The sequence below is a fragment of the Sceloporus occidentalis genome, unplaced genomic scaffold, assembly GCF_023333645.1.
Source record: "Sceloporus occidentalis isolate IW3139 unplaced genomic scaffold, rSceOcc1.0.p SCAF_2, whole genome shotgun sequence".
NCBI lineage: Eukaryota > Metazoa > Chordata > Lepidosauria > Squamata > Phrynosomatidae > Sceloporus > Sceloporus occidentalis.
The window spans coordinates 46335889-46349332 of NW_028316982.1; the positions used below are offsets into that span (position 1 = coordinate 46335889).

The 13444-nt window shown below is 43.7% G+C and overlaps 1 protein-coding gene across 1 annotated transcript in view; it reads left to right on the plus strand.

Annotated features, from left to right (window-relative positions):
* Positions 1–12648: 12648 nt before the first annotated feature.
* Positions 12649–13444, plus strand: part of NMNAT3 (nicotinamide nucleotide adenylyltransferase 3) — a 31810-nt gene continuing 31014 nt past the window's right edge. The window contains 1 exon segment of the mRNA XM_089508313.1: positions 12649–12765. Coding sequence (XP_089364439.1) covers positions 12649–12765 — 117 coding nt within the window.

Below are 13444 nucleotides of genomic sequence, written 5' to 3' on the forward strand. Positions count from 1 at the left end.
AACAGATTGTTAACTGGTGCTGACCACTCTCTTGTTGCAACAGTTCCACTAGCTGCTCACCTATTTCCAAGTACAATTCAAAGTGCTGGTTTTGGCCTATAAAATTCTATCCAGCTCAGGTCTAAGTTATTTGAAATATGCTGTTGGTGCTGCTGTTGTTGTGTGACACTTGATGCTTGCAAAATGTAGACCCTGAATTTGAATTACAGTACAAGGAAAAGGGTCAGTGCTCTGCACAAATACTTTGACATCTCTGAATGACTTTAAATTGTTGCCATCCCTTCTCTGGCAGGAACTGTTATGACAATCAACCTTCAACAACCTTGGAAGTGATGGCCTGATTCAGATTTCTTTGCAGCCTTCTTCACAGTAATGGCTCTGGGGAGTTCTCCATTATATTCTATATATTCTCAGCCCTCTTGGGTTGGTGATTTTAGCTTAAGGTGGCTGTCAGTATTGGGAAGAGCTGCGGGTTCACATAGGTGCCACTTTGAAACAGCCTGCTAGTAAAAGATAGCTGCTAGCAAGGGATCTGTGAAGAAAAGTCTTTAATGTTGAATGATCTCGTAATATAAGAATCCCAATGGTTTTTTGAAATGCCAATTTATTACTGTTCATATAAAATATAGAGAGTAACATATTTCCCCCTGCCCTCCAGCTTATTGCTTAGCTTAAATTATTCTTGCAAGAGTCATTCTAGCTCTCAATACAAGATACCTGTATGTTCTTTGTCCTTCATTTTACTAATTTTACAGCACACCCAGTAAATTAAAATGCAAACGCAGCACTTTATTATAGATTCTTGTAATTAATCATAAATGTCTCCAATTACTGACTTCCTGTAGATCCTTCTTTGGTCACTGGTAACTTCATTTATTATTGATATATGTTAATCTTTACAGTGCCAGAAGTTTCTGTTTTTACTGCAACAGACTTAACATAGCTACCTCTACCTCAGATGTCTACCCTGTTCACATGCAAAGCAGGAAATTTAGTCTTTACACTGAATCTGCTTTTTAAAAGATGAGAATTGTGGGTGAGGGAAGAAGAATCTTAATCATGTACAACTTTGAAAACAGAAGTCTGCTGGACAGTGACAAATTTTATATACAGAGTCTTAGTGATTTTTTGTTTTGTTTTGTTTTTGTTAGGTGGGTTGGTTTCTCTATGCACATTTCATAAAATAAGGCCAAGTTTTCCCCAACATGGCATCTTATAGCTGTTTTGAATTGCAGTTTCCATTAGCCCCACCTTGTATGATAAAGAGCCAGGGTATGGGAACTGTAGTCCAACATATGTGGTTGGAAAACACTCATTGCATAACTAGTTCATATATGAATAGAGTAACTGTTTCAATACCTGGTTTTCCTGTTGCATCCAGTTTGACCTTCAGATCCAGGACAGATTGAAGACTTCCCTTGAAAAAAAATGCATGCATCATATAAACGGAATAGAAACAGTGTGGCCAGAAAATGTATATAAGGTATATTCTGATTATGTTATTTCTTTGTGGGATTTCTGGAGCCCCATGTGTAGTAAAATGTATGTGTTTTTCTAAACAAAGCAGGTTATTTTTAGGAAGAGACCTTTCTTTTTGTTTTCTTTGTCACTGCAGATATATGAACAGTGCTCTATAATTATCAAAGAGAATGAAATATTTGCAGAGTACTACTTTGAAGTTGCAAATTTTACAGCTGTGTATCTTTCTCTGATATGATGCTGTACTATGGCATCTTTATTTAAAATACAATAGTCTGTGTGCATGTTCAAAATAGATTTCCTGAGGGCTATATCAAGGATTCTGAAGACCCTTATTTTAATAGAAGTCTCTGTGATAGCAATTCAAACCTAGCTTCCAAGTTAATGCTTATGGACAGATACTGATATCCTTTTAATAGGATGACTTTTCTGTGAATAGGCTGAAAGCAGGCTTGTCACCTCAATCACTAAACAGGTTGACAGCAAATTGTTTTTGGCACATGAAAACAATGTGAGTACACAAGATTTGTTTGAAAATCAAGTAGTTTAGGATATCACATTTATGAGAAAAGCTTTTCAAACATAGTTCACTGTTCTTGCTTGTCTTAATTGCTTGGCATGTGGAAAAGTCAGATGGCGGCTGGGCTTTGGTGATGTGATGCAAGACATCAAACCTTCCTTCCAACACTGGCACTATTTGTCATCATTGCCTCTCTCAAACCCAAAATATGGTGAAAGCATACTTTTTAGATAAAAGCAATCTTCCACAATCCCATTCTGGACCTGGTTTACATTATTTTTGGACTCATGTGACAAAGTAGTTTGAGTGTTGGACTACAACTCTGGGGCCCAGGGTTCAATTTCTGCTTGGCCATGAAACTCTGTGTGACCTTGGGCAAGCCACGTGCTCTCAGCCTCAGGGGAAAGCAATGGAAAACCTCTTCAGAACAACTCTTGCAAAAAAAAAAAAAAAACCATTAGAGGTTTGCCTTAGGGTTGCCATAAGTTGGAAATGACTTGAAGGCATACAACACACAAACACACACACACCATTCCCTATAATGCCTAACCAACATAGCTATTGCCTTGTATGTGCTTGTCAAAATAACCACAGAACACCGATATGGGAGAAAGGCCACAACTTTATTAAACCATTGGTAGGGTTGGCACAAAGCATAAGGTCAGGATCTGTGCAATCAAACAACCCGTTGTTGTTTGATTATCCAAAGCCGGGTCCCTACCCAGTGCTTGGGATGACCTAGGGGCTAAGGAACACCGCTTGAGCGCAAACCATGCCTTGCGTTCCCCAATTCACAAAGCCCCTAGTCACCGGGAGGCGCACCTGCGTTCTGGCCCCCGCAATGGCCAGATGCCTTCGCTCATCGCCCCCGGGTACCTTGTGACTCCCAAACCAGAACTCCATAGCCCTGGTACCACCAACGTTCCGATCCTGGCCTATGCTGCCGCCACAAAAGGCCTACACAGGAGGCCGGCCGCCAACCCTGCCAAGAGCGATTTAATGTCCACCACATTGATCTAAATGTGGGCGAACATAGCCAACAAAGGCCTTGGATCTCCAGCGTCCCACTTGCTTGATATCTCTGGCAGGCATGCCAGCCCCAGAAGCAGCAGTGGCCGCACCAATACGGAAAGAATGGCCACCAAATTCCCTGGCAGGGAGACCCAGACTTGAAATGACCATTCTGAGTACAGAAACAAATTGGTATCTTGTAAGGGGAGAACCATCCACATGTATGAAAAGAAATTCGGCCAACAAAGGCCTAACATCCCAAAAGAGTCGAAGAGCTTTAACTGGACAAACAGGGGAGCCACGAAAGCGACGTAGCACCACATTCTGACCAACCCCTAACTGGTCGCACTTGGAGCGACGCAAAGTTAAAGAGACACCATGCTTTATAAATGTTAAGTCAGAAGCACACAGTGCCCTGCCGGATAAATCGCTCTTGGACCCAGCAACTAATTCGCCTAAACGAAAGGCGCCAAAAAAGGCCACTGAAAATGCAGCACAAAACAGCTGAACTTCGTATTTGGAAGAACAAATAACAGGAAGAGTAGCACAAATTTTACAGAGCAATTGTAAACATATAGGGCGTCTTGTGTTCTTATTACAAGCATAAGCACGCTTCCAACCTTCAACAGCCCTTTTTACCAAAAAGAGGTACATGGATCGACAAATCCCCCAGCCTTAGAGAAAAAAGAAATACCAGCCAAATGGATGGACATTGTCTTAGGAGCCACATTATTGTGGCGTAGCCAAACTAAAAAACGCAAAACCACCTCGGTGGTCAAAGGCCAAACATGCTGAGTTCTAGAGTCATTAAAATAATCTGCCAGCTTTCTTATGGCATTTTTGTAAGTCTTTAAAGTGGAAGGAGCAATGGATCCCAAAATCCCATCCATTATTTCAGACAGCCAACCTCCCACATGGAAGCAGGACATAGGGTAGGTTGAAGGTCTGCCTCTGGGGCTAATTGTCGAAATCGCTGAAACTGAAAACGAGAAATTGCGTCAGCAATGCCGTTATCTAAACCAGGAACATGTTTAGCTAGGAAGGAAATATTGTTAATCAAACAACACAACACAAACTTCCTTAACAAACCCACGACCCTCGGGGAGTTTGCTGACTGCTTGTTGATAATTGACACCACAGCTTGGTTGTCACACCAGAAAAGGACTCTCTTGTTTGAAAATTCAGTGCACCAAATGTGAATGGCCACAACAATGGGAAAAAATTCCAAGAATGTCAGATCCTGAGAACGTCTGACCCTTGCCAGGCCTCAGGCCAGCGCTCGGCACACCAATGGCCTTTGAAAAATAAGCCAAAATCGATGCTCCCAGCTGCATCAGAATGAACCTGCAAAGAATCATTAATGTGCCAGGTTCTCTGCCAAATGGCAATACCGTTGAAACTCTTGAGAAAATGGAGCCAAATGCGAAGGTCATCCTTAACACCTTTTGTAATCCTAATGTGATGGTGCGGCAGCCGAGGACCTGTTAAAGATCTGGCTAATCTAGCGCAAAAGGCTCTGCCAGGAGCCACCACCTTGCAGGCAAAATTAAGATGTTCCAACAGGGACTGAAACTGCTTTAGAGTAAGCTTAGGAGCCTGGAGGGCATGCTCCAAAAGCTCGCATAACACAACAATTTTTGATTGTGGTAAGGAAGAAAAACCCTTGACCGAATCTAACTGTATGCCTAGGAAGGTCATAGCAGTAGCTGCACCCTCCATCTTGTCAGCAGCAAGCGGAACCCCAATTTCCGCAGCTAGGGAAGAAAAAGCAGTTAATAAATCCAGACACATATTAGAATTAGCAGGGCCAACAAACATAAAATCATCCAGATAATGTGTAACCAAAGATGAAGAAGCCCTTTGCTTCAATTCCCACTCCAAAAAGGTGCTAAAAGTCTCAAATGCTGAGCAGCTAATGGAGCAGCCCATAGGCATAGCCTTGTTGAAATAAAATTGACCTTCAAATTGGAAACCAAGGAAATGAAAATCATCCGGATGAACCGGAAGGAGTCTAAAGGCTGACTGAATGTCGCACTTGGCCATGAGTGCACCGGTGCCGCAGGACGTGATCAAGCGGACTGCATGATCAAAGGAAGCATATTTTACTGAGCAAAGTTCATCTGGGATGGCATGATTAACAGATGACCCCGGAGGGTGAGAAAGGTGATGTATTATCCTGAACTCCCCAGGAGCTTTTTTGAGTACGACACCCAAAGGAGAGATATGAAAATTATCAAAAGGAGGGGAAGGGAATGGGCCAGCAACCCGCCCTGCCTGGATCTCCTTATTGATCTTTAAACGGAGTACATCAGGCATGGATCTGGCAGATAACAAGTTCTTGGGGAACTGATGTGACAATTGACCTGAAACAGGAATCCTGAATCCAAATAAAAAACCATTGGCCAAATAAGAGGCAGCTTGGTTATCAGGGTAAGCTTCTAAGAGTGGAATAAGAGCCTTGGGATATACCAGAGAAAAGGCTAACGAAAAATCCTGAGCAGTAACAACCGAATCATTTTTGGCTTCCTGCTTGACTGGCAACTGACCCCCCCGGCCCCATCGCCTTTTCCGGTGGTTGAAGAAGCAGGGCGCCCCGTTCGAAAGGGCTGGGATGCTTGAGCAGGACGGGAACAGGAAGTTTTAGGGTGAGACCCTCTACAGTTTGAACAACAATGCTCATATTTACAGTGAACACGGGTACAACGACTAGAATTGTAATCCCAACAAGACAGAAACTTAGAGTCCTTCTTTACGGGCCCTTTTTGAGAGCTCTTGAGCCTCGCAGACATGCCCACTTCCAAGAGCCAAATCTCATGATGGAGCAGGTCCCAACGTTCACGAGAGTTCTGGGAGGCATGTTGGAGAAATGCAGCATCGTAGGCAATAGCAGCTGCATCTCCAGCGAAAGCCCTGGCACGCTGGACGTTCAAAAGATGGCTAAGCAAATGCCAAGCACACTCAGGGAATGCCATGGAGACTACAGCCGCAAAGATAGTATAGCCCTCCAACCAATTAGAAAAAGTAGGCTCAGCCGGATCCACCTTGGGCTCATGCCTGTTCTTTTTGGTTGAAGTGACAGCAACCGCCTCCTTTCCTTTAGGTTGCAGCAGGGTGAAAACATCTATGTAGCAACCTCTCAGAATGTTGTTACATATCTTCTTAGACAGATGGGCTCCAGGAGGACGCTCTCCAGGAGAGCAAACCGGGAACTCAGCTGCAAGAGGATCAACCCAAACTCCTTGCACCCCGGGTCGCCAAGCTCGTTTCTTAATGGCCCACCGCGGCAAACCCGGGACCATGGCATGGTCGACCCAAAAACCATCCCTCCCCACTGGCACATCAGGTTGAAAACCACCTGCAGAAGCTGATTGAGCAGAACCAGCCTTCCGCGCTCTCCGTCGTTTCTTCTTGGCCTTGTGCTTTCTCTTTCTCTCTCGGCGCCGTTGTGCCGCTGAAACACCGGAAAGGTCATCCTCATCTGATGATGACGATGACGAGCTGGAACTAGAAGAGCTGGAGGAGCTGGAAAGCTGCACCTCTTGACGACTGGGGGTCTTGAATAGCTGAAGAAGTGGATGGCTGTGCAGACACCCTGGCACCCTGTTGTCTTGGCTGAAGCACCGGAACCGCAGGCGTCGACGTGTTGGGCATCCGACCAGCATCAACTGCATGCTGAATGAATTCAGTGATGGATCTGGATAAGTTGGCAATAGCATCGGGATTCATCCCAGCAGAAACAGCCGGCTGTGCAAAGTCTGCCTCAGGAGGATTGCCAACACTGTGCGGGCCCACATTTGCAGATGCAATAATGGGAGACCCATGGCTGGAGGCCTGGGACCGACTCGGCAAAACAAAAGGATTTATGACCGACCGAGCCTTACGAGCCTCAATCCTCTTAGACCTTTTTGGAGGCATCTCAATTAAATTGAGGACAAGCAACCGCTAAGGAAAGGCAGTTCACAGGAAAATGCACTTGCAAAAGCAAAAGGACAAAAGTGTGGATGCGTCCACAAAATTGCTAAGAACAGCAAATGTCCAGGCAAAATAAGAACCACTTGCAAACAGTGTCCAAGCGCCAGATAATAACCCAAAGGGGGTTGTAATAGGGGAAGCAAACAACTCAGGCCCCTTGTAAATTCAAAATGGCGATTCCCGCCAAAATTACCAATTCAAAATGGCGCTCTCGCCAAAAACAGAAAACAAAATGGCGCTTCTCGCCAAATTTTATAACTAAAATGGCGGCTCCCGCCCAAAATGGAGCCCGGAAATGAAGCCTGGCGCCAGTAGCCGCCCCTTTAATGGCACCTCCAGCCCCCAACAAGCACCCCAGGGGGTGGGGGCAACTTACCCCAATGGCCGCCGGGCCGCGGGAAAGCCGGCAAAAGGGGCCGCGGACCAAGGCAGATGCACCCGATGGAATGGGGGATCCGGGGAGGGAGCCTCCCCGAACCACCCCACCCCACCAACCTTGGCCCAGTCAGCCCCAATGGAAGGGAGAACCTCAAGGCTATCTCCCCTCCAAGCTTGGCTCCGCACTGCTCGAAGCCAAGCGCCGACTGAAGAGGAGAGGCCTCCAAGCAGCAATATATACTGCTCGGCCCCTCCCCTCTGCGTCATTTGCGGGGCCCCGCCCCCAAGGCCGAGCCCACCAATGGGCAGCCTTGGAGGACCGGAAGCCCCACACCAGCAAGCCCGGCTCCCAGAGCGTCCCTTCCGGCCCCAATAGCCAATCGGGAGCCGGGCAAGCCCCAGAGCACTCTGGGGCTTGTAGTTTTGCCGCTATACGGCGGCAAAGCAGTCTGCCCCGCAAACGGGGCGACTGCATTTAATGATTTTCACACACATACCATTCTTCACTGACTTTAAGTAAGAGAGGAGAGGTGGAGGTATATTTCGGGGATGTACAGAATATTCATGATTTTTTTTTCATCCTGGATGAGCCATGTTAATGTTAACCACTATGATCTAATGTTGGAATAGCGGTATACAAATACATTTTATTATTATTTATCTCAAGATATGCTGTCAACAACAGTTTTTGCCTGTGTGTGTCCAAAAGTCTAGCACTCCTTTTTGTCAGCAACAGCAATAATGTAAACCATGAGCTCTTCTAGACTGGTCTAAGGAAACACAATATAGTTTCTTTGGTTTTGATTAATGTTGCTGGTTGTTGTTACCTCTGCCTGTTCTATTCTGTTTGGAGGCTATTTGTAGCAATTTCTTGTATCTACAATAGGGTTCTTCCAAAGGCTTTTTTAAAATATAGGGCATGGTCTCCTGAGGTGGTTTTATGTGTTCAAAGGTTATGTTTGCTCCTCTAATTTTTTTTTTAAGTCTTAGGAGCTCTACAGACTGCCTCAAAGGAGTGGTCTGCAGCTGCCCCTTTACTGGCTGGATCGGAGTCATGGCAACCTTACACTGCAGCCCTGATCCAGCCTCTGGAGAGCACAAAAAGGTGCCTCAAAAAGCAGCTCCTTTTTACACTCTCCAAGGGGCACCATAGCCATGACAGCATGGTTTTATGATGCTCCTTCAACGCTGCATCATGTAGATGCAGTGCCAGAATCACAGCATGATGGCACCCTAGGAGCAGAGTCAGGAGATCCTGCGTGATGACGCTGAACCCTAACTCCACCCAAAGGCTGGTACAAAGTGCCAGTCTATATAGGCCCTCAGTTACAGTGCCAAAGGTCCATTTCACGGACCTCTATAGTTCAAACACTATCTCTTTAATTAAAAAAGGAGATCAAAAGAACAATACTTTTAAATTTTGTTTTGATATATATCAGAATTAAAAAGAAGAGTGGGAATAAAACATTTCAGTTGGTGCAAGGAACTGCAGAAAATTACTCTGGGACAACAGAAACATATTTTTTAAAAAACATCTACAGCAATATACACTGCACCTAGGGTTGCTAGATTTTCAAGACAACAATAAGTGACAGTCACCTGGCTGAGAAATGTGAGACAGGTCTATTTCAGGTCTGTCTTATATCTCATGAGGGGAGTCACTTGTGAAGAGCTCCAGAGTTTCAAACCCATATAACCTTGTGGTGGCAAAGGGAACAATCCTACTGCTTCCAGGCTATGCATGCTGCTTGGTCTTAAGTGGAAGGAGTGGGGACAAGGTCCACTCACAACAGACTCCACAATAGACAAATTCAAGATTTTTGGTGTCCTGTTAATGTTCATACAAAAAAAAAAAAGCTTTCTAATCCTTAAATAAGTGGACACCTGGCAACTTTAATTTCAAACTCTCAATATATTTGTGGAAAAAATAATCCATGGCCTGCTGTTTATGCTGTAGAATGTTTTCACAAGTTATTATTGGCTTGCTTGCTTAATAGGATAATAATTGTTTCAGAACAAATTCAGTTACCTTTTTTGAGAAACTGAACAGTGTTTACAGATTTTATTCCAGGGTGTCGTGAATTTTTAAAAAATATTAAAAGGTGCAAATTGGCTCTTGACTCCCATTTTCATCTAAGCAGGGTGTTGCTAACTGGTTTAGTGCTTTTCTTATCTTAAAACAAGTGAAGTTGTTTCCAGGACCTTTCCTAATGACCCTTAATTCACAATATTTGTTGTTAACAGGCACTGTAGTAAAAGCTGCAGCTTCACAGAATCATGTATTCTTAATTAGACTTTCATTAGTTTACAACTTTGTACTAGAGTTTTCTCAGTGAGAATAAAAATGTGAGTTTGCAGCTATAGTAAATCAACTGCATTGAAAAGAAAGCATTTTAATTCTTTGCAATTGTTTGTTCATGTATAATTGAGTCTGATAACAATTTCTTCCTGTTAGAGGTCTTTACGTTTCAGCTAAAAAGTTGGCTTTTGGGGATATCCTTCTTTTCCTTTCCCTGTTGGGGAGAACCATCACTCTGTTTTGGCAGTTTGAAAAGCTTCTGTAAAAAGCTGGCATCTCTTAGCTTGGCAGCATATGAAAATGACCTATACATGTTGCGTCCCATATTCTGAATTCTGAAATCCAAAATACTCCAAAAACCAAAAATCATTTTCATGGGTGGCTGAGGCTGCACCCGCATTGCAGAAATAATCCAGATTCATGCCACTTTAATGGCCATGGCTCAATGTTATGGAATTCTGGGGTTTGTAATTTTGTGAGACATTTAGCCTTCTCTGTCAGAAAGCTCTGGTGCCTCCACATATCACAGAATTGTTCAGGGCAGGATAACAGTGATCTGGGGACAGAAGAACTTTCTGTAGTTCTGTTGTCATGGACTAATCACTACCTGATAGGGTTTAGACTCACTGAGACTCAGCCTCTGCAGAGGTGGAGGGCTGATTAAGATGGTCCGCCCTAGGAGGCTTAAGGACTTGGATGGATTCGTGATGGCTCTTGAGGAGTTTCCTGCTGCCATGGCAGGTGATCCTGTCAAAGCCCTGGCTGATATCTGGAACAAGGAAATGGCCAGGACAGTGGACACAATTGCCCCTAAGCATCCCCTCCCACAAAGTGGAACCGGACGTGCACCCTGGTTTACCGGGGAGCTGATGGTAATGAAATGAGGGGGACAGAAACTAGAGCAATGATGGCAGAAGACTCAGAATGAATTCAACCGAACACACGCTAGAGCTCACTGGAAAGCCTATGCTGTGGCAGTTGTGGCAGCAAAGAAACTATACTTCTCTGCCACCATTGTGTCTGCACAGTGTCATCCAGTGGAGCTGTTTCAAGTTGTCAGAGGCATTTAACATTCTGGCCCCCAAGAAGGAAACAGAGACCACTCAACAGCTTGCTGTAATGAATCCACAAGACACTTTGCAGACAAAATCGGTTGGGTTCTCTCTGACTTGGATGCAGTAGCTGAGACAGGTCCAGTGGATGTAATCTTAGCACCTGCTGTCCTATATTATTGGATAAGTTTCAATTTGTGCAGCTTGAAGATGTGGATAGGATCCTTGGAGAAGTGAGGGCATACTGGATCCTTGCATCTCCTGGCTTCTGAAATCAGCTAGAGGGGGACCGGCTGAGAGGGTATAGGGAGTGGTGAATGGTTCACTGAAACAAGGCAAATTTCCATCCTGCCTAAAGGAGGCTGTGGTGGAGCCGTTACTGAAAAAGACCTCCTTGGAGCCCACCATTCTAGATAACTATCGGCCAGTCTCTAGCATTCTATTCTTGGGCAAGGTTCTGGAGTGAGTGGTGGCCTCCTAGCTCCAGCGATTTCTGGTTGAAATGGATTATCTAAATCCATTTCAATCTGGCTTCAGACTTGGCTATGGCACAGAGACAGCTTTGATCGCTTTGGTGGATGACCTATACAGGGAATTGGACAGGGAGAGTGTGTCCCTGTTGATCCTGCAAGAACTCTCAGTGGCTTTCAATACCATCAACTATGGTATCCTTCTGAGTTGCCTTTCTGGGATGGAATATGGAAGCACTGCTATGCAGTGGTTTTGGTCTTCCTTGGTGTGGCAGATCCAGAAGGTGATGTTGGGGAACTCCTGTTTAACTCCTTTGGCACTGGCCTGTGGTGTCCCACAGGGTTCTGTGTTGTCCCCCATGTTGTTTAACTGGGATAGATCATCCAGAGTTTTGGGGTGCGGTGTCATCATTATGCAGATGACACCCAATTCTATCTCTCCTTTCCATCTAACTCCAAGGAAGCTGTCTTTATGCTGAACCAGCATCTGCTGTCAATAATGGACTGGATGAGGACAAACAAATTGAAGCCTAATCCAGACAAGACACAAGTGCTCCTGGCCAGTCATAAGGTAGACCAGGCAATTGGAGTTTTACCTGAACTGGATGGTGTTACACCACTATCACAGACTCATTTGGTGAGGACCTGAGAGAGATCCTTCTCAGTGGCTGCTCCCACCCTCTGGATCTCCCTTCCATGGGAGGCTAGGCTGTCCCCCTCCCTGCTGGCCTTTTGCCAGAGATCAAAAACATTTTTATTCCAGCAAACTTTTTAAAATCATGCAGGCCTGGATTTATAGTGGGGGTGGGTTTCGATTATTTTTAACCTTTTGTATGTTTTAAATTTTGTATGTTTAAAAATTTTAACTTTTTACTGTTTAATTAGACTATTTTTCTTGTTTTTGAAAATGTTGTTTTAATGTGTTTTTATATTGTGAGTCACCTTGGGCCCCTTTTGGGAGAAAGGTGGGATAAAAATAAATAAATAAATAAACAACAACAAATCATTTTTCGGATTTCCCCACGAATGATTTGTTGCTGTTTATTGCCTGTTTATTTCCTGTTTAACAGTGGTGTCTTGTGAAAATCTAGATTGTGATATCATGTTTTGCATTGGATAATCGCTGTTTAAACCCCCGATTTTGCCTGATTTCCCTCATGTGATAAGGTCCATAGTTTAAAAAAAAAAAAAGCTCAGTGTTTCTAATGTCCTCAGTCTTGGGGCCTTTCATATGCACCTGACCATTGCTCATGTGGTTGGGGGATGAGAGTGACAGCCTAAAATATTTTGAAGGTTACAGATTGGGAAAGGAAAACATGCATTCTGTTAGCCTGTTGCAATGTTCTCATAACAGACTCTTGCAAATGCTATTTCAGTGTTTTGTTATTATGAGAAACAATCTTTTTGCTGGATGAATAATTATAATTGTTTTTTTCCCCTTTAAACTGCTAAAGATTGTTGGCCTAGATGAATCATTTGACACTCCTCAACCTTCTTGCTTGTGGCTCCTTTAATACCATAACAAATACATACTTGTGTTTGTTTGAAATAGGAAGAGATTGCCTTCATCAAACAGGTCAGTTTGTAAACCTCTCTGGAAAATCAGTGTGCTTTGTTAGAATGAAGAACTGCTCTAAAATTTGGAAACATTTCACATCATTTCAACACATCTTTAGTTCCATTAATTAAAGTTCAAGACATTAGTCAGACATTTCACAACATGCTAAATAGAAAATGTGCACTTTTAGCACCACTTGAAAGAGGGCACAAAACATGGAGAAATAAAATAGGATGTTCACATCACTACCGTGTAGTTTGGTTACTAGTTTATGTGGAATAATTGTAGATTTAAGTTTGGTTAAAAGAATTTTATCCAATTTTTAAGGCCAAAAAGGAAAAGTTAAATTGCATTACCACATCTGTTTGCTGATCTTAACATTTCAAACATGATAGCCCATTTGTGGTTTTATCAAGGGAAACTGGGGAAACTGTTTGTGTTCATTAGGGGTACTTTCATTCAACTGGATCCTAATATTCCCAGTCAAAAAGATCTTGTGTAACTATGCCAAATTTACCTTGATTAGAGGATTATGGGTCCGTTTCTTTGTGTTTGTGAAGGGAAAGGGTAGAAGTAAGAGCATTCCACTGTTACAAGTTGAAGTCTGGATGCCTCCCCCCATAAAATTCTCTGAATGAGGCACCTTTATTACACAATAACAGCCTTGTTTGAAAACACTTGAAGATGTAGCACTGTTTCATCAAA